General features: G+C 45.9%; 4 protein-coding genes and 1 pseudogene across 5 annotated transcripts in view; 1 reads left to right on the top strand and 4 right to left on the bottom strand.

Moving 5' to 3' along the window:
- Window positions 1-347: 347 nt before the first annotated feature.
- Window positions 348-2954, bottom strand: LOC113565916 (annotated as a pseudogene).
- Window positions 2955-5244: 2290 nt separating this feature from the next.
- LOC113565918 (solute carrier organic anion transporter family member 2A1-like) lies at window positions 5245-8120 on the bottom strand. Its single transcript, XM_026989287.1, is given in 9 exon segments — window positions 5245-5548; window positions 5550-5617; window positions 5684-6092; window positions 6095-6276; window positions 6279-6370; window positions 6426-6619; window positions 6679-7166; window positions 7227-7784; window positions 7853-8120. Coding segments are annotated over 9 exon segments (2313 nt in total). The 5' UTR covers window positions 8073-8120; the 3' UTR covers window positions 5245-5446.
- Window positions 8121-10409: 2289 nt separating this feature from the next.
- Window positions 10410-11747, bottom strand: LOC113565915. Its single transcript, XM_026989284.1, has 4 exons — window positions 11670-11747; window positions 11341-11593; window positions 10684-11280; window positions 10410-10621 (listed from the first exon to the last, which is right to left on the bottom strand). Exons 1-4 carry the CDS (start codon window positions 11745-11747, stop codon window positions 10410-10412), a joined length of 1140 nt encoding a protein of 379 aa, XP_026845085.1.
- An 807-nt stretch (window positions 11748-12554) lies between these two features.
- LOC113565917 (solute carrier organic anion transporter family member 1A1-like) lies at window positions 12555-16348 on the top strand. Its single transcript, XM_026989286.1, has 5 exons — window positions 12555-12754; window positions 12834-13022; window positions 13823-13979; window positions 14040-15337; window positions 15395-16348. Exons 1-5 carry the CDS (start codon window positions 12688-12690, stop codon window positions 16222-16224), a joined length of 2541 nt encoding a protein of 846 aa, XP_026845087.1. The 5' UTR covers window positions 12555-12687; the 3' UTR covers window positions 16225-16348.
- Window positions 16349-18810: 2462 nt separating this feature from the next.
- Window positions 18811-22226, bottom strand: part of LOC6589610 (protein bunched, class 1/class 3/D/E isoforms) — a 34385-nt gene continuing 30969 nt past the window's right edge. The window contains exon 3 of one of the 2 annotated variants that reach the window (XM_002014738.2): window positions 18811-20401. In XM_002014738.2, the coding sequence (XP_002014774.2) occupies window positions 19901-20401 (501 nt within the window). In that variant the 3' untranslated portion in view covers window positions 18811-19900. The remainder of the gene's footprint in view (window positions 20402-22226) is intronic. The other variant, XM_002014737.2, reaches the window with a different exon arrangement.

The raw sequence follows: 22226 nt of genomic DNA on the forward strand, positions 1-22226 counted from the left end.
ATCATTCCCAAGCCGCGTTAGGTTTCAAATAAATCGGTTTATAAACATAATGTCGAGTCTTGCATTTTAGAAACACTTTTTGTCTTTTTGATTAAATTATATTATGTAAATATAAATTCATTTTCATTTATTATAAAGCTATTCACGGTGTAGTGTTTCTTAAATGAGTAGAAAAAACATGAAAAATAACACGAAAATAAACAAAATGGATAATATCCTAGACGACAGCGAGAGGTTTGTACATATGGCGGTGGAATTATGGCATTGCCGGATCTCGCTCTACCGATACTTACTCTAAAATTTCTTCTACACCTTTCGTTTTCATGTTAGGATTCTCGGTTCTCGCCTGTCCTATAGGACCCTATTCCTCAGAATTGAGTATCACGCATTGGCTCTAGCTTTAGTATTCCTCTTGGATCCTCTCGGATTTCTTGGCCCAGGAGGGGAGTAATGGGCTGGTCCTTCCTGTTGGCCGCTCCCACCTGCTTAGCCCTCCTTGTCACCATAGATATCCAGGTCCCGGCCGTAGTACCAGACCAGGTAATCAAATAACATTCCAATGAAGGTGAGTACTGTCCAAAGAGAAGGAAATTAGATTGGTTTGGTTCCTGAGAACGGGGAGCCCCTGGTGATCTTACAGCAGGATAAAAAGTTGATGGAGTACCGGAACCGCGTCTGATCGTACAGCTGGCAATTGCCATGCCGTTGCAGGTCTTCGTCCACACCAGACACGTGGAATCGATGAGGCCGCCCGAATATAATCGGACCCGGAATCAAGGCAAACATACTGATCATCATCAGTGCCAATCCCTGGGCAAAGGACTTGTCCCCAGACTCCACCGCCCGGTAGTTGACCAGCACATTTCCCACACGGCCAGAGGACCCAACCAATTGACGATCATCGAGGTTATGGAGAACACCCAGAAGCTTCCAGTTGCAGCCTTGCATGCAGATCCCCGGCCGAATAACCACTGCCACTGAGCGTGAAGTCCGTGGTTTCGTCCAGTTGTGGAGGTTGAAGTGGTAGTTTCAGCAGCCTCTGAGCGGCGTTGGCTGCACTACACCAGCTTCTGCCAGACAACTGCAGTTCTCGTAGAGCTTCGACTCGGCGTTGTAGCCCTGACAGCCCGCATGGCAGTCGGTCGAAATTCATTAGAATAGGCAATGAGATTCAGGACTATCAGTTTACCCGCCCACATGAGTCATGGAAAAGGTGTCTGGGCAGTAGAGGAAGGCATAGGATATCTGTCCCATGATGTAGACAATCCCACGATCACGTTCCACATAAGCACCTTGCTGACTGCAGGCTTCTTCTTTGACAGAACAAGGCCAGAGCCAATAGGCCAACGACCATGCCCAGAATGGACACAGGACCCACCACCTAAAACGAACTTGGACCTTGGAATTCATTCAATATTTTTACAGACATTAATCGACTCACAATGGTGGCACTCTGTGAGTTCTTGTGGAACTGCACTTCCATGTATTTGGTGAGGAAAGTCATGAAGCCGGAGGCACCGAGGATATAGAAGACAGCCGAGGTGATGTTGAAGATCAGGAGCTTGTTGCGCAACAGTCGCATCAGGGCACGGGGAAAGTCTTTCAGCTTGGGCAGATCCGCATTCGCACCGGCCCCGGCTCCAATGTTGTCCAAGGCGGCATTCGAGGAGAAGCGACTGCTCAGCGAGAGATTCTCCTCGCGCTTGAGCTCCTCGTGGCGCATGGCCAGAGGCAGGTGGGAGTTGTGCTTGATGGGATCGTTAACCTTCGGCAGCTGCTTGGGAAAGAGTCCGATTCAAACCCGAGAAGAGACACATCAAAGTGCCCAATATGACCCAGCCGAGCCACCAGCTCCCAACCAGCGCGGATCCTTGCTGTCAATCAGCGGGGTCTTCGTGGGGTCAATGAAGGTGTTTAGGGAGATATAACCTAGGATAGGAGCCACAGGGAATCAGTATCATAAGCTCGTTAATCACGAAGTTTACCCACCAAAGAAGAAGCCAACGACTGGACCAATCATTCTCAGAGACATGGCTACCGCGAGCATCAGCGGGGTGTTTGTCTTCTTGGTGTTATCATCCAGATAGGTCTGGCCAAGGGAGTAGTACAGGGTATTGCCCACGCCCAGGACGAACTGCGAGAGGAAGATCAAGACCAGGGGCACATAAGTGAAGAGGTCATCGCAGCCCTCCTCCTTTTTTCCAACGCCACACAGTTGCTCGCTCTGCGTTGATGTGACATTCTGGTGGAGTTGAAGAAAACAATATAGTCTATATAGGGAGAGCGGTATTACTGGGCACTCACTGGGAGGGGGAATACCAGAATCCGATGTGCTATTAATTAGGCTATCCTGGTACTCCTTGGTGAACTGCAAGACATCCTGGCCAGCGCCATAGATGAATGTGGCAGGACGAGAATGTAGCAGGACAGGCCGCAGAAGACAATGCCCCAGGCAATCCAGCGCGGACGATTACGCTGTCCGCCAATGTACGATAAGATGAGGGACAACATTATCTGTGAGATCTCATTGCCACTGAGTATGATTCCTGTAAAATCAAGTAAAGTATTCAGTATGCCCACTTAAGGGTAGTTCTTCTTCTGGAGGACTTCGAACCTGTAGTCTGGCTCGGTATTTTGAAGCGTTTTCTCCAGCGTGGTCAGGTTGTAACAATAAAATACATGTAAGACATAGCTTGGATGGTGCCTAGCAGTCCGTAGACACCCATGAACATCTTCGTGGTGGCGTACTTCTGCAGCCAGGCCGGGTGCCAGTTGGCCAATCCGCACAGGTAGTGTCCCGGTGGGGGAGCCGAGCCCCGACGTCGCACTTCCGTCATCTCAGGCCTGTCTTTCTGTTTGTCTGCCTGTCAGCCTCTGTGGGGATGAGTGGAGGACCTCGAATATCGGAGGACTATTGTTGACTTCTGGGCAAGATTCCTCGCTCGATATTCGCCATGTTCTGGAAATAGTCCAGGTAACCGTGACTTTTCCATTCGGGATCCGAAAACATCCAATCGTTAAGGGCCTATAAAAGTTGGTTAATTGTCTCGATAGGGAAATTCGAGGCATTGGGTATTGATTAACTAACGATAATGGCACCTACTCAAGATCATATTAGGTCTGGCCAGCAGCCCGATTAGATTGTGTGACGAAATTAATTTGATATCTATATGGTTTGGGGCGTGCTCTGCTCTGAAGTGTTTCTGATATTGGCTATTTTTACCGCATAACGATGACCACTCGACTGTACTGGAAAAAGGCATCCCTCCCTTTCAATTGATCAAATCACTCCCTTGGCCAATTGCCGTTACGAGTATCATTAATGATATCTAATCGTTCGTTGAGGTCTGATCAACAGTTTCATCAGAACCCGCTGCGGAATAATCAGAATGACAACTCGATTAGCTTCGGGGAATCCTGATCCCACAACAATTAGATATTCCACTTGAAAGAAGAATTCTCGCCCAGTATAACTCTCATTTGAACCACCTGTTTACTGGTCTAACAAATACCATTCCCTTCCATTTCGATTACTGGTCGACGTCTGCACCAATTTTCGGAGAATCCAGATTTGTTGGATGATATTATATCAGTAACACTTCCTAATCAGGTCGGACGAGGGCCGACAAAACGGGAATATTTATACAGAAACGAAACTCAAATGTAAACTCAACCAAGCGAACCAAAAACATGCGAGTTTTTCTTAGAGAACTTTTTATTAACAGTGCAAGGCGGATATATTTCTGGACCAAATCCATATTTCGCAATCCATTGGAGGACCCCGCGGATTGTCTTCCTCGAAAAACAGTGGAAGAGCTTATGTAGCATGAAGCACTCGGCATACTTTTCTCACAAAACTAAAGCCACATATTTTCGACAAAAAGTAACCCAGTAGTCCATGCCCGATGAAACCCCAGTTGTCAATTTGTGATACGTTGTAGACTACTGGAAAATATCAGTATATAAATAGGCACCATCCAGGCAACACATAAAATCTAAATTTTCTGTTTTCAACTAATTTTAAGCAAAAAGTGTTTTTAGATTTAAGTATAAAGTGTAAAAAAAAAAAAAAAAAAAAAAAAGTAAAATAAAAAAAAAAAAAAAAAAAAAAAAAACAAAAAAAAACAAAAAAAAACAAAAAAAAAACAAAAAAAAAAGGCATAAATGTAAGCTTAGTTTGTATTTGTAAATATTTTTTTTTTTTTTTTTTTATAAATTGACCTTTTTTTAGACACCACGTTGCAAACGACCAGTTCCAGTAGACAATACATAGGTCATACGTATTGAACACATATACTCGTACATATGTACGGTACCACCGAAGAGAAGTAATTCTGTACCGGCTTGATACCTCTCAAGGCAGGCAGCGATTGGTAATTGTTCAGTTTCAGTGTCTTACCTCAGGAATCCGCAAAAAAAATAATTTTCATTCATACATTAAATGTACACCTAATTTCCTGCTTTTCATTTTTAGGATAAAAGCGATGCACCCAGGCAACAACAAACCAATACACTTCGGAGCATCCTTACACATTATGCGATGGCGAGTTCATATACATACATAGAACATTTATCGAGGGATGGATCGACGGAAAATGTAACCGACAAGCAACACGAAAGGTGTTCAGCTATGGATGGAACAAAGGATCCACACAACGACACAAGGCATCTGAGGGATACAGTAATTAAGTAATCGGTTACGGCATCTTAACTCAGAAAACAACCCAGAAATGTACACAATATCTGTTTTTAATTTTTATAACAGATCGGAAGCATTCTATTCACACATATGGACACAATTGAGATTTCGTAGAACTGTGGAGTAGGCCTACTGGGGATACCACGTTAAAAAAACGCGCCTAGAACTTTACCAAATGCTGGTGGTGTGGAAAAGAGTTTCATCTATTTTCCGATGCTCCTACGTGCTGTGCCGCCGGAAGCTAGCCAGTCATATAGATTACTGTTACTGGATTAGTGCAGCATATTCCAGGCGAAAGTCTTCTCCATTAGTAAAGCTAGAAGTGGTCAATGTCTACGTGGCGAAACGATTCATTCCAAGCCGCGTTAGGTTTTCAAAATAAATCGGTTTATAAACATAATGTCGAGTCTTGCATTTTAGAAACACTTTTTGTCTTTTTGATTAAATTATATTATGTAAATATAAATTCATTTTCATTTATTATAAAGCTATTCACGGTGTAGTGTTTCTTAAATGAGTAGAAAAAACATGAAAATTAAACACGAAAATAAACAAAATGGATAATATCCTAGACGACAGCGAGAGGTTTGTACATATGGCGGTGGAATTATGGCATTGCCGGATCTCGCTCTACCGATACTTACTCTAAAAATTTCTTCTACCTTTCGTTTCATGTTAGGATCTCGGTCTCGCCTGTCCTATAGGACCCTATTCCTCAGAATTGAGTATCACGCATTGGCTCTAGCTTTAGTATTCCTCTTGGATCCTCTCGGATTTCTTGGCCAGGAGGGGAGTAATGGGCTGGTCCTTCCTGTTGGCCCGCTCCACCTGCTTAGCCTCCTTGTCACCCATAGATATCCAGGTCCCGGCCGTAGTACCAGACCAGGTAATCAAATAACATTCCAATGAAGGTGAGTACTGTCCAAAGAGAAGGAAATTAGATTGGTTTGGTTCCTGAGAACGGGGAGCCCCTGGTGATCTTACAGCAGGATAAAAAGTTGATGGAGTACAGGAACCGCGTCTGATCGTACAGCTGGCAATTGCCATTGCCGTTGCAGGTCTTCGTCCACACCAGACACGTGGAATCGATGAGGCGCCCGAATATAATCGGACCCGGAATCAAGGCAAACATACTGATCATCATCAGTGCCAATCCCTGGGCAAAGGACTTGTCCCCAGACTCCACCGCCCGGTAGTTGACCAGCACATTTCCCACACGGCCAGAGGACCCAAACCAATTGACGATCATCGAGGTTATGGAGAACACCCAGAAGCTCCAGTTGCAGCCTTGCATGCAGATCCCCCGGCCCCGAATAACCTCTTCTGGACTGGATCGACGAACTCGCGACAGCAACTGATCTTCGAAGTCATTTTCATCATTGAGCAGCGGCACCCACTGCCACTGAGCGTGAAGTCCGTGGTTTCGTCCAGTTGTGGAGGTTGAGTGGTAGGCTCCAGTAGTTTCAGCAGCCTCTGAGCGGCGTTGGGCTGCACTACACAAGCTTCTGCCAGACAACTGCAGTTCTCGTAGAGCTTCGACTCGGCGTTGTAGCCCTGACAGCCCGCATGGCAGGCGAGAAGTATGTGGTATCCGTGGGCTCGTGGCAGACTGGGGTGTAGCTTATACCACTGCAGGAGCAGTTGGAGTTGCAGGCACTGGTCAGGTTGAGCCTGTCGGTCGAAATTCATTAGAATAGGCAATGAGATTCAGGACTATCAGTTTTACCCGCCCACATGAGTCATGGAAAAGGTGTCTGGGCAGTAGAGGAAGGCATAGGATATCTGTCCCATGATGTAGACACATCCCACGATCACGTTCCACATAAGCACCTTGCTGACTGCAGGCTTCTTCTTTGACAGAACAAGGCCAGAGCCAATTAGGCCAACGACCATGCCCAGAATGGACACAGGACCCACCACCTAAACGAACTTGGACCTTGGAATTCATTCAATATTTTTACAGACATTAATCGACTCACAATGGTGGCACTCTGTGAGTTCTTGTGGAACTGCACTTCCATGTATTTGGTGAGGAAAGTCATGAAGCCGGAGGCACCGAGGATATAGAAGACAGCCGAGGTGATGTTGAAGATCAGGAGCTTGTTGCGCAACAGTCGCATCAGGGCACGGGGAAAGTCTTTCAGCTTGGGCAGATCCGCATTCGCACCGGCCCCGGCTCCAATGTTGTCCAAGGCGGCATTCGAGGAGAAGCGACTGCTCAGCGAGAGATTCTCCTCGCGCTTGAGCTCCTCGTGGCGCATGGCCAGAGGCAGGTGGGAGTTGTGCTTGATGGGATCGTTAACCTTCGGCAGCTGCTTGGGAAAGAGTCCGATCAAACCCGAGAAGAGACACATCAAAGTGCCCAATATGACCCAGCCGAGCCACCAAGCTCCCAACCAGCGCGGATCCTTGCTGTCAATCAGCGGGGTCTTCGTGGGGTCAATGAAGGTGTTTAGGGAGATATAACCTAGGAGAGGAGCCACAGGGAATCAGTATCATAAGCTCGTTAATCACGAAGTTTACCCACCAAAGAAGAAGCCAACGACTGGACCAATCATTCTCAGAGACATGGCTACCGCGAGCATCAGCGGGGTGTTTGTCTTCTTGGTGTTATCATCCAGATAGGTCTGGCCAAGGGAGTAGTACAGGGTATTGCCCACGCCCAGGACGAACTGCGAGAGGAAGATCAAGACCAGGGGCACATAAGTGAAGAGGTCATCGCAGCCCTCCTCCTTTTTTCCAACGCCACACAGTTGCTCGCTCTGCGTTGATGTGACATTCTGGTGGAGTTGAAGAAACAATATAGTCTATATAGGGAGAGCGGTATTTACTGGGCACTCACTGGGAGGGGAATACCAGAATCCGATGTTGCTATTAATTAGGCTATCCTGGTACTCCTTGGTGAACTGGAGGACATCCTGGCCAGCGCCATAGATGAAATGTGGCAGGACGAGAATGTAGCAGGACAGGCCGCAGAAGACAATGCCCCAGGCAATCCAGCGCGGACGATTACGCTGTCCGCCAATGTACGATAAGATGAGGGACAACATTATCTGTGAGATCTCATTGCCACTGAGTATGATTCCTGTAAAATCAAGTAAAGTATTCAGTATGCCCACTTAAGGGTAGTTCTTCTTCTGGAGGACTTCGAACCTGTAGTCTGGCTCGGTATTTTGAAGCGTTTCTCCAGCGTGGTCAGTGTAACAATAAAATACATGTAAGACATAGCTTGGATGGTGCCTAGCAGTCCGTAGACACCCATGAACATCTTCGTGGTGGCGTACTTCTGCAGCCAGGCCGGGTGCCAGTTGGCCAATCCGCACAGGTAGTGTCCCGGTGGGGGAGCCGAGCCCCGACGTCGCACTTCCGTCATCTCAGGCCTGTCTTTCTGTTTGTCTGCCTGTCAGCCTCTGTGGGGATGAGTTACTCCGATGCTACTGTCTTGTCCGTGGAGCTCAATAAACCATTGAATGCGACAGATAAGATTGCGCTACCGGACAGGTGGACAGGAGTGATAGCGCTGCAATGGACAGATACAAAATTGTTTATAAATCACTGATGCAACACCCTCGAATATCGGAGGACTATTGTTGACTTCTGGGCAAGATTCCTCGCTCGATGTTCGCCATGTTCTGGAAATAGTCCAGGTAACCGTGACTTTTCCATTCGGGATCCGAAAACATCCAATCGTTAAGGGCCTATAAAAGTTGGTTAATTGTCTCGATAGGGAAATTCGAGGCAATGGGTATTGATTAACTAACGATAATGGCACCTACTCAAGATCATATTAGGTCTGGCCAGCAGCCCGATTAGATTGTGTGACGAAATTAATTTGATATCTATATGGTTTGGGGCGTGCTCTGCTCTGAAGTGTTCTGATATTGGCTATTTTTACCGCATAACGATGACCACTCGACTGACTGGAAAAAGGCATCCCTCCCTTTCAATTGATCAAATCACTCCCTTGGCCAATTGCCGTTACGAGTATCATTAATGATATCTAATCGTTCGTTGAGGTCTGATCAACAGTTTCATCAGAACCCGCTGCGGAATAATCAGAATGACAACTCGATTAGCTTCGGGGAATCCTGATCCCACAACAATTAGATATTCCACTTGAAAGAAGAATTCTCGCCCAGTATAACTCTCATTTGAACCACCTGTTTACTGGTCTAACAAATACCATTCCCTTCCATTTCGATTACTGGTCGACGTCTGCACCAATTTTTGGAGAATCCAGATTTGTTGGATGATATTATATCAGTAACACTTCCTAATCAGGTCGGACGAGGGCCTTTAAACCGTTAAATGAAATCAGTGAAATGAACTCGGGATGGATAAAATAGAATTCCATCATTGCACTCAAAATAAATGTATGATATTATTTCCTTGTTCAGTAAATGATTTATTACAAGCCATATCGCATGTGATATGTGAAATATACATAGATCACTTGATAAGCGCATGTCAGGGATAGATTACCCCTGGCAAAGTATCATTTTGTTTATCAAAATTTTGATGCAAAGTTTTCAGAAAGTGATTCATTACAAAACATATCACAAATCACATTTTGTTAATTTCAATTTCAGGGTTCTTCCACCAATAAACCAAAAAATATAGCCAAGGCTCCAAGCAACCTTAGATATTTTGAAGATACTTTTTCGGGAAGATTCAGCCTTTGCAGAAAGAAACACCAAAAAGAACTGCCTGCATCCCTGGGAAAGTAATCACTTTACGAGTATCAAGGATATACTCGTACACGAAAACCCCTTCCGCATGCCGCAACTACCCCAATGTCAATCGCCGGCTCGGGGCTGCCCAGATAGTAGTGGCTCCCACAATCGGAATGCCAGACAGGTGCACGTAAATAGTACTACACATACTATACTCGTATATGTGGTACAATACGTACTTACGGTGAGTAGTTCGTAGATTTCCTCTATTATTCGCACATTTATTTGTATAATCTTATCGGCACTTGAACGATTAATGAAATTGTCGCTCGAGTTCCTTTTCACAGGGACCTGAACATGTCCCGGTCGCAGAGTCGAGGGCAATCGAAACGGTAAAGATACGGGGCTGCAGCGCGAGGATGGATAAAGAGAGGACCGACCGACCGTTCAGCGGTGTGGCGCAAATCAGACTGAAAATTGAAATTTTTCGAAATTTTCGTCGCTGTCCGGCCGGACCAAGCCGCTGCCTGTCGCCAATCGAAGCCCGATAAAGCATTATCGTCAAAGCTATAAAACAAAGCGGCGGGCTGCGAGTAAATAGTTCCAATCGGTTCTCGGTTCTCTTAGGCCTATATGCACCTCCCCTCCAACGGCTCACCCCGGCCCGCTCATTGCTGGCCCACGTGCAAATATGATTTATGTCGTTTCTCCAAAAAACTTGACGTTATCACTTGTCTTTGTCTTTCGCTGAAAATAGCCTGTTTCTCCTTCGCACTTTCTCGTGGAGACTTCTCGGTGGCCATAGCAATAACAATGACAATAGAATACGGACAATAACAGAACGACAACGACAATGACATTATTATTACGATCCACTGACCACTCGGCGCCCCCACAGTCCGGCACAATGATTAGATTTGTAAGCAAGTGAATTAGGCAGAATGTGGGTAGCGTAGAGTGTGTGCAGATTGTGTGGAGACTGTGTGGGGAGTGTAGAGTGTAGAATGTGCATCCAACGAGGGCCGCTACAGCAGTACCTAGTTGTCCGTTTTTATGTGCAGATCCGGATCGTGGATATTCTGGACGAACCTGTTCCGGCCAATGTCCCACAGCATAATGAATCCCACGGACAGCACAAAGATCAGAAGGCCAAGTGCGAAGATGCTCTGGGAGAGGACGGAACTTATGTATTTGTTGCAGTGCCAGCACGGTTTCGGCTTGTAGTCCGGATTAAAGCCGGAGTCAGATGCTGCAAAAGAAACAGATGATTCTATAATTATAAAATACATTTGCACAAGAGCAGCACCCCACCTTCGGTCATGACATCCAAATGGAATGAGTACAGGCTCAGGCGGGCTCCTTCATCCGAATAGGCGGTGATGGACTGACAGCACAGACTGTTCTTCAAGCTGAAGAATATCAGTTCCCGCGGATAGTACGTCACATTGATGTTGAAAATAATGCGTGTGATCTGCCAGCTGCCGCCCACAGGCAAACTCTCGATCAGCATGTAGCCCATATGGGTATTCAGTACAATCACGAAACCCTCGTTGACGCCGTGGGAACCCACCAGACCCACCTGCAGACTCTCGTTGCCCGTTTTCAGCTCAACGTAGGTGCGATTGTAGTGCACCTCATGGCCGACTTTTACCTCCTCGGCCAGAATGATCTTTAGCACGCCAACGATGGCCAGCTCATGTCGCAGAATGGTGAGTTTCGTGGGATCTGCCTTTTGGCCAACATCGCCAGTGAAGACGACATTCGTATCTTCGTTGTGGCTATGGCGCATGCTGGACGTGCTGTAATATCTACGACGCTTGAGAGCTCGGGACTCCTCCTCGAAGGCCGTGTAGATGTGGATGACGCGGCAACTCTTGAGCTCATCCAAGACGGCGGCTATTGTGGCATCTAAGAGAGAGTAGACCAGGCATGATCAGTTGCTGCACTTGGCCATTGAATCGAACCCACCATGTGCCGGCAGATTGCGATCCCCGAAGTTGAAGCAGTGTATACGACCGATCTCGCAAGGAATCTCCTTCGCCAAATTAATCTCCGTTCCGTCCGCGGGTAGAACGTGCCAAACCAGGCCAGGACTGATCGATACCCGACTAATGTGGTCCAATGCCCTTATGGGCTTCTCCACCTGACTGTAGAATCGCACGGGCAAAATCTGACTCATCATCGGGTAGCATGAAGGGCAGTTTATATCTTTGGCCGTTAGCTATAAGGATTAGTTCCAAGAATGTTGATCGGTTAAGTCGGTTTTCTAAACGTACGATTATTATATCAGGAGTTACCTCTGTGGCCAGGTAGACCACTATCATATAGTCCTTGTGAATCGGTTTCAGCATCCGAACCAAGTCAAAGGTTTTCATGTATTTAAATATGGTTTGAGGCGGGGGTCTGCTGAGGACCAATTTCAAGCAGCTATAAGCGATATGTGACTATTAAGGACTCACGTGTCTAGTCCCCATATCAGCATGGGTGGAGTACTGGGAGGAATAGTGGCCCAGACCAACTTTATAATCATCAGAACACACAACCAACGATACATTTTGATGCAAATTGAAATCAGTTCTTAAATTTCTTTGGCTATATAATTTACAGATTTTCTTGAAGGCTTTTCGTAAGCTATATTCAAGGCCGACTTTGTTTTCTTCTAATGAAAAATAGATACTTGCATATCGTTCACAGTACTTTCGCTTCAGAAATCATAGCTAAAATATAACTACATATTTCTAGGCTACGATGCCTTCGTAATATCTCTATTTATGCAGCATCATTAATCCTAAGCCTTAAGCCTAAGAAGGAAAATAGAATAAGTCAATATATAACCAAATATGGGTAGAAAGGCTCGGAACTTCTCCACGGTTAACTTAGAGTAAACTTCTAAAATGAACTCACTCCTGAACAGATCGGGACCATCTTATATTAACTCCAAGCGATCCCAATTGTTTAGATACATGCTTGATGCTGCTGCAACATGTCCCCCACGATCCCACGATGCGTAAGCGGCGGCAATAAAGTTGCTATTAGGCACGAAAATGAAACAAAAAGCACATAAATAAACTCTGATAAGATAAAACGGGACGCCTTATCAGTGGACGGACAGACACTGAGAGCGAGGCGAGAGGTGTACCCCAGGTAGAGCTCTCCTCAGTTTGCTCTCATCCAGCTATTCGAATAGACGTTGGTCTGGTCAGTGCGCGGTGTGGTGAAGATGCCATCGATTCATGGCCATTGAAGAAAGTTAATATCTAAAAAGCTAGTGAGCAAAAAACAAAAACGAAATACATATCGAAATCGAATAGAAATATGGCGCAAAATATGCGCAACTCCGATCTATCGCAGATAGCTGTAAATGCCAACAACATACCCGACGGTGGGTCCCAAGAAACTCATAAATAGTGCCTCCGTGACTGCCTCGACACGTAATCTATAAAATCCTCTCTTCCTCCCAGACAGCGTCGATTGCGGTATCAAGGGTCTGGGCTGGTGCCGTGGCCCAGGATGCCAGAAGTATGCCCGTCTGCGCACGTTTGTCCTGGTCCTGGCCTGCACTGGGATGCTCCAGGGCGCCAGCGAATCCTACTTCCGTGTGTCGGCCAAACAGGCTGCATCCCAGTACGGCTACAGTGCCCTGCTAGTCGGTGAGTAAGCCACACCTATCCCCTATCGCAAAAACACGAACATTACTCGCGCAGCCAGCTCAGGTGTACGGTAGTAATCGAGGTGTTGGCCTGGTTCTACGAGGAGATTTTTTGTGAGTTATCAGTTTTGCGATATTGTTGACGATTGCCAGTGTCTGTGGGCGGGGGCATTCGTTCTCCCCTTTATATACCCAGTACTCTTCAAGGTACAAGGGTATATTGTATTTCTACCTAAGGTTCCTAAATTGGTAGATGGACCGAAGCCCAAAGCCCAAAGCCTGGAGCCAGATCAAAAGACAGTCTGAAAAAATCGTGTCCCAAAGATTTGTACGCGCGTTACTAATCTTACTATTTATATGGTTTTTCCCTCCTTGCTGTCAGTATTGCAATCGCTTTTTCCACAACGGGTATCGAATAGTCCAAATGCGACTCAATAGAGTTATCATTCCATTGTTTTCCATATCTGTGGGGGCAAGATAGCTATTCGTCATCAGATGCAATACGTAATCAGAACCAAACCTTCATCCGGTCTGGCCAGAATGACTGGGAAATTTTACCTATGGATTTACTTGTACCGAAATTACCGAAACATTCTTCATGCTATAGGGAGCCCAATGTGGTGTTGACATCTCATATCAAATGCAATTGACCAAAAATGTGTTCGCGTTACTCATACGTCATATCTTTCTCTATCAATTGGGCTAGATAAGGATGATATACTTGGTGGAATTCTGGGTTTTCCTTCAACTAAACTAAAGGCCTCGTATTTATAAAGGTTTCTTTTGATAACTTACCCATAGATTGGCTACTGGTGACTAGCGGCCTGTGCCAGGCTGTGTTTGCCTTGGTGTTCGCCTTCTGGGCGGATGTCTTCCATCCGATCAAGTGGCTGGTGGGCACGTTGATGCTTCAATCAGTGACGTGTGTGATCGCCATCATTCCCAACATAATGAACTTGTAAGTAGCATACAGTAACCTTACATTATCTATCCTCTAACACTGTGAAACCTCTTTTAGTGCTGATGGGACCAAGGCAAAGGATGCTCTCTTGGATGCGAATCTGTGTGCGACTTCCCTGGCGCAGTTCCAGAAACTGACGCTGACAGAGGCCCAGAGCAGCACCATCACCCTGGTGTTGCTCTTCATACTCCAGCTAGCTCTGGGCATGGGCGGACTGGCGTACTACACCATCGGCGTCAGCTACATCGACGACAACTCCCTGTCCCAGGACAGTCCGGCGGTGATTGCTGCCACGCTGGCGGCTCGCGTCTTTGGCCAGCAGGCGGGATCGTTTCTGGTCTTGGGCGTGGGCCTGACCCAAGTCGGCTGGTGGCTGGGTTGGGCAATCCTGGCGCCACTCATATTTGTGGGAGCCGTGATGGTGGGGCTGTTCCCGAAGCGACTGCCCAAGACGGTGATCCATCAAGCCGCTCAGCGGATAATCGAGCAGTCGAACATGCGCAGCTTCGGCAGCCAGTTCTCGACGTACCTGGACGACACGGACTTCTGGCCCTCGATGAAGCGGCTCTTCAACAACCGCCTGCTGATGGTCAATCTCGTGAGCATCATGTTCGTCCAGAGTGCTATCGTGAACTTCGGCCTGCAGGAGGAGAGCTATCTGCAGAGTCGCTTCTTCCTGCCGTACAACGAGCAGGATGGTCTCACGGAGGAGTGGCGCTCTGCCTTCGTCTCGTACTTCCTCAAGCCTCCGGTAATGGCAGTGGGCATGCTGATCGGGGGACTGGTCATCTCCAAGGCTCAGCTTTCGGCCCGCACCATCGTTGGGATCAACATGGGCATGGGCCTCCACCTGGTTGCCATCTTCGTGGGATTCGTCTTCCTCAAGTGCGATGTCGGGGCAATTGCGGGCGTGGTCGGGGGCAAGCTCAGTCAGCCCTATTGCTCGAGCCAATGCCTGTGCACGCCCACCGCCTTCATGCCGGTGTGCCCGGAGAACAGTAGCATTACGTACTTCTCTCCGTGCTACGCCGGCTGCACCAAGCAGACCTCCATCAACAGTTTTGAGCTCTTCGAGGGCTGCAGCTGCAGTGGGGATCAGACTCAGAACACCTCGGGCCTGATGCGTGCCACGGCCGGAGCTTGTAGTGGCGACGTCTGCCAGCAGACCATCATCCTGTTCCAGATTTTCAGCATTTCGTCGGCCTTCCTGCTGGGCATGATGACGATTGGCAAGACTTTGATAACACTACGCGCCGTCCTGCCGCAGGACAAGACCTTGGCACTGGCTTTCGAGGTGATGCTCGTCGGACTCTTCGCCTATATTCCCGTGCATCTCAGCTACGATTTGGTGACCCGTAAGTACTGTCCACACTCTTCTTGCGGGCTTCTTGCTCATGTTTTTCCCTTTACAGGCTCCACATGCGTCTACTGGGCTCCCAACTATGAGCGTTGTCTGCTCCGAGAGACCCCGAAGCATGGAAACATCCTGGACATTCTCACCGCCAGCTTGATCCTGACTGGCGTGCTCTTCGATATTCTGGTGTTCATCTTCGCCAAGGGTCTGAACCTCTACAACTGCAAGGTGACGGACAACAACTACACGCCTTCGCTGTACGCCCCGATTCCGCACGAGGACACAACCGCTTCGGCGTCTGCGCCACGAGGTGGCAGCCCCCTGACCACGACAACCACATCCATGGCCTCCGCATCACCCATGCAGCGACGGGATGCTCCCAAGGAGGAAGCTCAACAACCGGTAGGCGTTTTTCGGAATCCCAGCTCCGTGACAACCTCTTCCGGTGGAGCCCAAAGCATTGTTGAACCCAACGGCAGTGGAGTAACCTATGCCCAGGTGATCTTTCCTCCGGACAGACGCAAGGCCAACGATGGCAACACCTCTCCCAAGCGCCTGGCCGTTCCTGCCAATGTCCCAGTGCATCATCTCTCCGAGACTGATGTGCGCGCACAGTTGGGCACCCTTAGGTCCTTCAATGCCCCCAGCCAAGTGGCTGATCTGGGTCATGATGTTGTAGACAAGCAGCCCCAGCCACAGGTTCAGCTCTTGGAGGAGCCACAGCAAACAATTCCTCCTGTTCTTCCGGCAACGGATCCACCGACAACTGTTCCAGCTCTTCCAGAAACATCTCCACCGATAACTCCACCTCCTGTCCAAAGAACGGAGGTTATTGATCACAAGCAGCTGGATGAAGGAAGACCTCAAAGTCCCGAAACGGATTTCTGACGCGGTCACACACAAAGTATTCTAAAGTTTTTTATTATATTTCTTAGTCTAGATAAAACCCTAATATCAAGAAACGAATCATTTGAACAAATAAAGGTATTCTTCATTTCATTCTAAATCGGAATTGGTAATAGCATTTATTGGTTTGGTTTTAAGGACTATACACAAATGTGTACAATATCCTCGGAACGACAAAAAACACTAGCTAGTGTTGGAGGATGATGCAGGCGTGTGAAGCAATGGAAACTAATTGATCGATCAGACCCACTTTTTCTGATAGATTTGAGACTCCAATTTTCTTTCATATATTTTTTTTTTTATTGTTCTGGTTTTTAATTTGAAGAACTTTTCAATTCTGAAAACCTAATGCCTGCAGCTATTAATCGACTCAATAAGCTTTGTAGGTTAAGCTCTGATTATCATATATGTTGCCCAGATGTTGCGGAATTTTTACTGCAACATTGGGGGACTCGACTCGGCCTGAAAGTAGGCAATAATGACATCGTGTTTTACAGCGCATCTATTCCATTCCTGCTATATCTTACCGACCTTTCACGTCTTTTTCAAACAGCCAGAAAGTATGGGATAGGCAAGAGCCTTTAGCCTCTTTACGATACTGCACGATAGGATAGGATACACTGCACGAGGAAGAGTGTTGGTGAGAGAGATAGAGCGCGTAAGCGCGTGGTAGGTAACAGACAGACGTAACTACAGTGGTGCTCAAAGACTTAAGCCACAAGAACAACACCAAGAATTTAAACGAAAATCAAGAAACAATTTTATTTCACAGTTCGAATTTTTTGTGTCACTGCGGTGGCCATTGCAAAACATTGATTCCTTCTTGGTTAGGCCACGACTTGTCTATCTGGCAGAAATGTTTCGGGTCGTTGTTTTGTTGAAATATCCAGGCAAGTGGCAAATTATCGGCATATTCTCCAGATAAATTGTTACTAAGAATGTCTCTGTACATTTCGCCGTGGGACCTACGCCCATTGCTGTCCATCAAGAATGTTCAAAAGCGGCTTCAATTCGCCACAGAGTATATTCACAAAGGTCCCCATTTTTAGAATGTGATTGTTTGGAGCGACGAATCCAAGTTTACTGTCTTTGGAAGTGATGGTGAACGACGTCCTCCCAACAAAAATGTAAATCCAAAATACACAAAGAAGACCGTTAAACATGGTAGCGCTTCGATCATGGTCTGGGGTGTTTCATCGCGTCGGCCCGAAACCATCTGCATTAGAGGCCACTACTCACAATAACGTTGCATGTGACTCCAAAGCAGATGACACCCATCCAACGTTGAGAATCCACTTTTTGCACATATTTTGGTTTTCAGTATAATTTTATTTTTTCCTTTATTTTAATTGTAGGTGTTTTTGCAGTTGATTTTGTATCGTTTTGTTTAATTTATTTGCAATTGTGGCTGCACTTACAAACTAATTAATAAATTAATAGTTAAGCTTAAAAAGAGACTTAAAATGTAGAAATCATAGGAGGAAAACTAGACATGAATTGAAAATAAAAATCATGGGAAAAATACTTTGAACAGAATTACTATGGGTTTTGGGTAGTCCGTCCGTGTATCCGCCGGGTAGAACGCAAGTTTTGAGCACTTCAATGAGAGTATTTATTTGGTTTCACAACATTCTTCTTTCACTTTTCGTTTTGGATGGTTTCTATTTCTACCATTCTTTCTCTAGCTTTCCTTTTTTCCTGCCCACGCAAACCCTAGACAATTTGAGTCTCCGCAGGTTGCATTGAGTGTGGGGCAGGGCTGGGGCAGGCTGTTCTGCCGTGCCCCAAATGAGTGAGTGCGTTCTGGCATTTCAAAACTTGGCTTCTAGGGGGCGGATACGGTCCGAACAGCAGGGAATGACTTCCTGTTGGAAGCATTGCCTTTAGGGGGATTCACACCTTTATATCTGTGCTGCAGCAAAACATTTTTCATCTTTCTTCTTCTTGTGGGAGTCTGGTAGTCTGGTGGTCTGGTGGTCTGGTGTTCGAGTGCGAGGGGGTAACGAAAAACGAATGTGGAAAAAAATCCTATAACAGATTTTGTATAAACATCGAGGCATTTTGAAATAAAGATTAATGCAAAACTATCAACTAAATAATTATAACAAAAAATAGGACGACCTTTTTCACTTTCTTCTTACAGTTTAACTTTTTCATTTCGTTTTGTTGGGTTTTGCGGGTTTTGTTTTCCTTGTTTTTTCTTTGCATTGGATCCTCAGTATTCTTTGTCACTTTTGAAGTTTTTTGCTTTTGTTTCAATTTTGTTTTGTTCTCAATTTTCAATTTTCAATTTGAGTTAAGTTTTACACAATATTTACAGTTATTGTTGATTGATTAAGAATTTTAACAAACAATTGTGATAAGCTTTCGTGTTTGTTTGGTTTGCGAATAGTTTTACAATTTTTTTAAAAATATATCTTGAAAATATTCTAAAACTACGACAATTTTCTACGTGTTTTTCGTTTTTTTTTTGTTGTTTAAATTTGAAACATGCATAATTATGATTTAGTTAATATTTTCTGTGTGGTTTTTGCTTTGTTGTTGGTTTTGTTTTTTGTTTTTGTACAATAAAAGTAAGGTTTTAAATGTAAATTATAAAAATAGCAGCTGGCTTTTTTTTATCATATTTAAATATTGTGTGGAAATTTGAATTTTACTTTCTCGCTTCTCTTGTTATTTGCTTTTTTACAATTTACATCTTATGTCTCTGACTGCACAATGCAAATTATCACATATTTTTCTTTACATTTCCTTTCTTTATCCTTCTCTACCATCTTCCTTCATCCTTCCATCCTCTTCCGCTTCTTCTTCATCTTCTTATTCTTTTTCTGCATTTCCCAAGCGCTCTCTTTTACAGTTTATTGATTTGCGTGTGTGTGTTTTCTGTTGCTGCTGTTTTTGGCCAAAATTCTACTTTCTGCAAGTATTATTTTGTGGCCATTACATAGTATACATCTACATGGTATTTTATTTTATATTGGGGTTTTTTCACGTTTTATTTGTAGCGTTAATAACATGGAAACAAACGGTAAACAAGGATAAAAGATAATCAAACAAAGACGGTGGACAAAATCATGTCTGTTTCCGCGCAGCAGCGCCTCTTTAAAACTAACTGTAATTCTTCATCTTCTTCTGTTAAGCATAACAGCAGACGTTAACAGCATGCAGCCGCAGCCATTGTTAACGTGCAGTCTATGTGTGTTGTGTGTTGGTCTGTATGTGTATGAATTGCTTAAATGTGTGTGTTGTGTGTGGTGGTGGTGGTGGTGGTGTGTCTGTGTGTGTGTTAAACAAATATCACAATCGAGAAATTAACAAAACAGCGACTGCACAGCGGTACAGGAACAGCCAGCAACAATAGCACATGTCCAGACAACATTCGCTGTTAACTAATACTTTCATTTGCAGACTGTTAAATGGTTTGCATTTGCTGTTGCTATTTCTGTTACTGTTATTGTTGCCGTCCTGCTCTGAGTTTCGCTTTGCTCTCTCCCTCTTGCTCGGTCCGTGTGCCGCAGGCTGCGGCGACGCTGGCATTCGAAAGAGACAAAGTTGAGCTTACATTACGGTTACTCTTCCCACATTCCAGTGGCCGGGTCTGTGTACGCCTCGGCCATGTTACGTTCCAGGAGAGAAAACTAACACTAACACCCACAGCCTAGGACATGGGGCCGTTCGTGTTCACAGGCGCTGTCTGTCCAGACGCCGCCGCCGCTGCCGCTGCCGCTGCTGCTGCTGCTGCTGACTGCACCTGCTGCTCCACCGCTGCCACTGCATCGACAATGACGCTGCTGCCATTCTCAGCGCTGCCATTGGGAATGGTTGTGGGGGCCGCTGCCGTTGCGGGACTGGTAGCTGCTCCCACTGTAGCCACTGCTGCCTGACCAGCGCCAGCAGCCACTGCCACTGCCGCTGTCGCTGCAGGTGGGGCCTGGATGGCCGGCGTGGCCGGGGGGGCGCCCACTGCCGCCGGCTGCTGGGTGCCGGCGATCTGCAGCTGCATCTGCAGCTGCTGCAGCGTCTCCTGCGGTATGTTCGACTTTAGGATGTTGTTCTCCAGCTCCAGCTTATTGATCTTGTCCATTAGCTCGGAGATGCGTTCCTTTAGGACCTCCACCTCCTCGCGCACGGCGATCATGAGATGCGATTTGACCAGATCCTAGAAAAGTACAAGAAGCAGGAGAGTGTTGATTAGTATTTTTTTGTTTAGTAACAGAGAGATCACAACTCTCTGTTATTCTATGTTCTACTAAGGGAAAATCTTTTACACAGTTTTTAGGGACTTAGGGAACATTTCTTTTATGGTTTTATCTCTACTTTCTTTATCAGTATGATGCATAGAATGAATATTTACTTACAAGATAGCAATAGACACTCTGCTGTTTGTACAACACCCGACATACTGTGACTCATTTCAGCCGGCTGTTATTTAACATTGCCGCTGTTGTTCTTCTGCTTCTGTTACAGTCACAGTGTGGGGTTTCTTACAGCCGTCTGTTATTTAACATTTATTGCGCATTTCTACCCTTTTCATTCTGTTTTGTGGCCCCATTCATAAATCGCATTTCGCTCCTCTGTTGCCAACCAACCAATGTTTGCTCAATGTGACGTGTTTCCTCTTGCGGCTATTTTGATGTATTTGCTGTGTAAATGTAAATGGCTCCCCCCCTCCTACCACACAAAAGAATCAAATATGTTCTCGCTCGTGTCACTGTCAATGCCATGCAGCGGAGGAACACGTCACCGAAAACCCAGACCCTGACCACATAGCAGCTCACCTGGGCCCGCACCCCCCCTCTCCTGGCTACACCTTGTGAAAATTTAATAAACCTATTAAAGAGCAGCCACAAGCCAAAAGGAAAACGAGTGCAGCAGGCAAAAATCACTTTTTCTAGAATAATCGCACAAAGGAGAGTGAGAGAGGGAGAGCAATGTCTGGGGTACATTCGAACTCTCTTTTATTCCCAGACCCTCACTTTCTATGGGCTTTAGGTGTGCAGGCGGATTTAGAGGCACGTGTTCAGGTGAATTTGTGGGTAGCCATTTTTTATGGGAAATGGGGAAATGTCAATAGGCTCTCCGCTACCACACAGTCGATGACATTTCTCTAGTTCCGTTTCATGAGAGAGTTTTCTTTCCACCTCTCTCTTTCGCTCCACCCATGCAGCAACCATCTCTATAAATAGTCAGCCTCTGGCTCTGCCCGCTTGGATGCTTTCGTCGTCGTCGTCGTCGTCTTCACTTTCAACAATTTCTTTCGACATTTTCTTGTTGTTGTGGCCTGATTTCTGTCGAACGAGCGAGCGAAATAAAAATGCTGTGCGTCGTCGGCCATCACCATATAAAAATCCCAAAGAAAGAAGCAATCAGCCAAAGGATAAGGCTATATAATCAGCTCATAAGTACGTCAGGCAAGAAACATGGCACGTCATTATACGAAAAATATTTAGCAGATCCCCAAGAAGAATCGGGCAGAAAGCCGAAGCTCGAAATACCCCATAAAATCTATAGAGATCAGCTCTTAATTTCCATAATACCCATGGGCAGGGTATTGCCAATGAAAAGCCCATTAATTGAACAATTTTGAACCGGGCGCGCGTTTTATTTCATACAGCTCTCATTAGTCATACCTTCTCACATTCTACACGATAATATATAACACACACACACACCCCGAATAGGGAGGGCAGTGGGCACGGGCACCACCATGAGGATGAGGCATGAAAAGCCATCGGAAAGCCGTCGCATGTTCTCGGAGCATGGTTTTTGCCTTGGCACCAGTGCCAAAAAAACAAAACAAAGTATATACCAAAGAGCAATGAGAAATTATACGGGGGTAGGGTATTCTGCACGTTTTTTTCGCTGCTAATAAATTATTTTTATAAAAATATCCACTTTTATTTTTAGATCCGTGTACACTCATTAAAAATCGGCATTACCAAAATTAGAAGTCAGCGGCCGACAGCCAAAATTTGATAAAAGTT

Source organism: Drosophila persimilis, unplaced genomic scaffold (genome assembly GCF_003286085.1).
Source record: "Drosophila persimilis strain 14011-0111.01,24,50 unplaced genomic scaffold, DperRS2 tig00000209-arrow-arrow-pilon, whole genome shotgun sequence".
NCBI classification, from domain to species: domain Eukaryota; kingdom Metazoa; phylum Arthropoda; class Insecta; order Diptera; family Drosophilidae; genus Drosophila; species Drosophila persimilis.

Coding starts and splice junctions, on each gene's coding strand:
- LOC113565915 (XM_026989284.1), bottom strand. CDS start 11,747: ATGAAAACCTTTGACTTGGTTCGGATGCTGAAACCGATTCACAAGGAC. Junction 11,281..11,340: donor TCGCAATCTGCCGGCACATG/GTGGGTTCGATT, acceptor ACTCTCTCTTAG/ATGCCACAATAGCCGCCGTC. Junction 10,622..10,683: donor TTTGGATGTCATGACCGAAG/GTGGGGTGCTGC, acceptor TTTCTTTTGCAG/CATCTGACTCCGGCTTTAAT.
- LOC113565917 (XM_026989286.1), top strand. CDS start 12,688: ATGGCGCAAAATATGCGCAACTCCGATCTATCGCAGATAGCTGTAAAT. Junction 12,755..12,833: donor TGCCAACAACATACCCGACG/GTGGGTCCCAAG, acceptor TCTTCCTCCCAG/ACAGCGTCGATTGCGGTATC. Junction 13,980..14,039: donor ATTCCCAACATAATGAACTT/GTAAGTAGCATA, acceptor AACCTCTTTTAG/TGCTGATGGGACCAAGGCAA.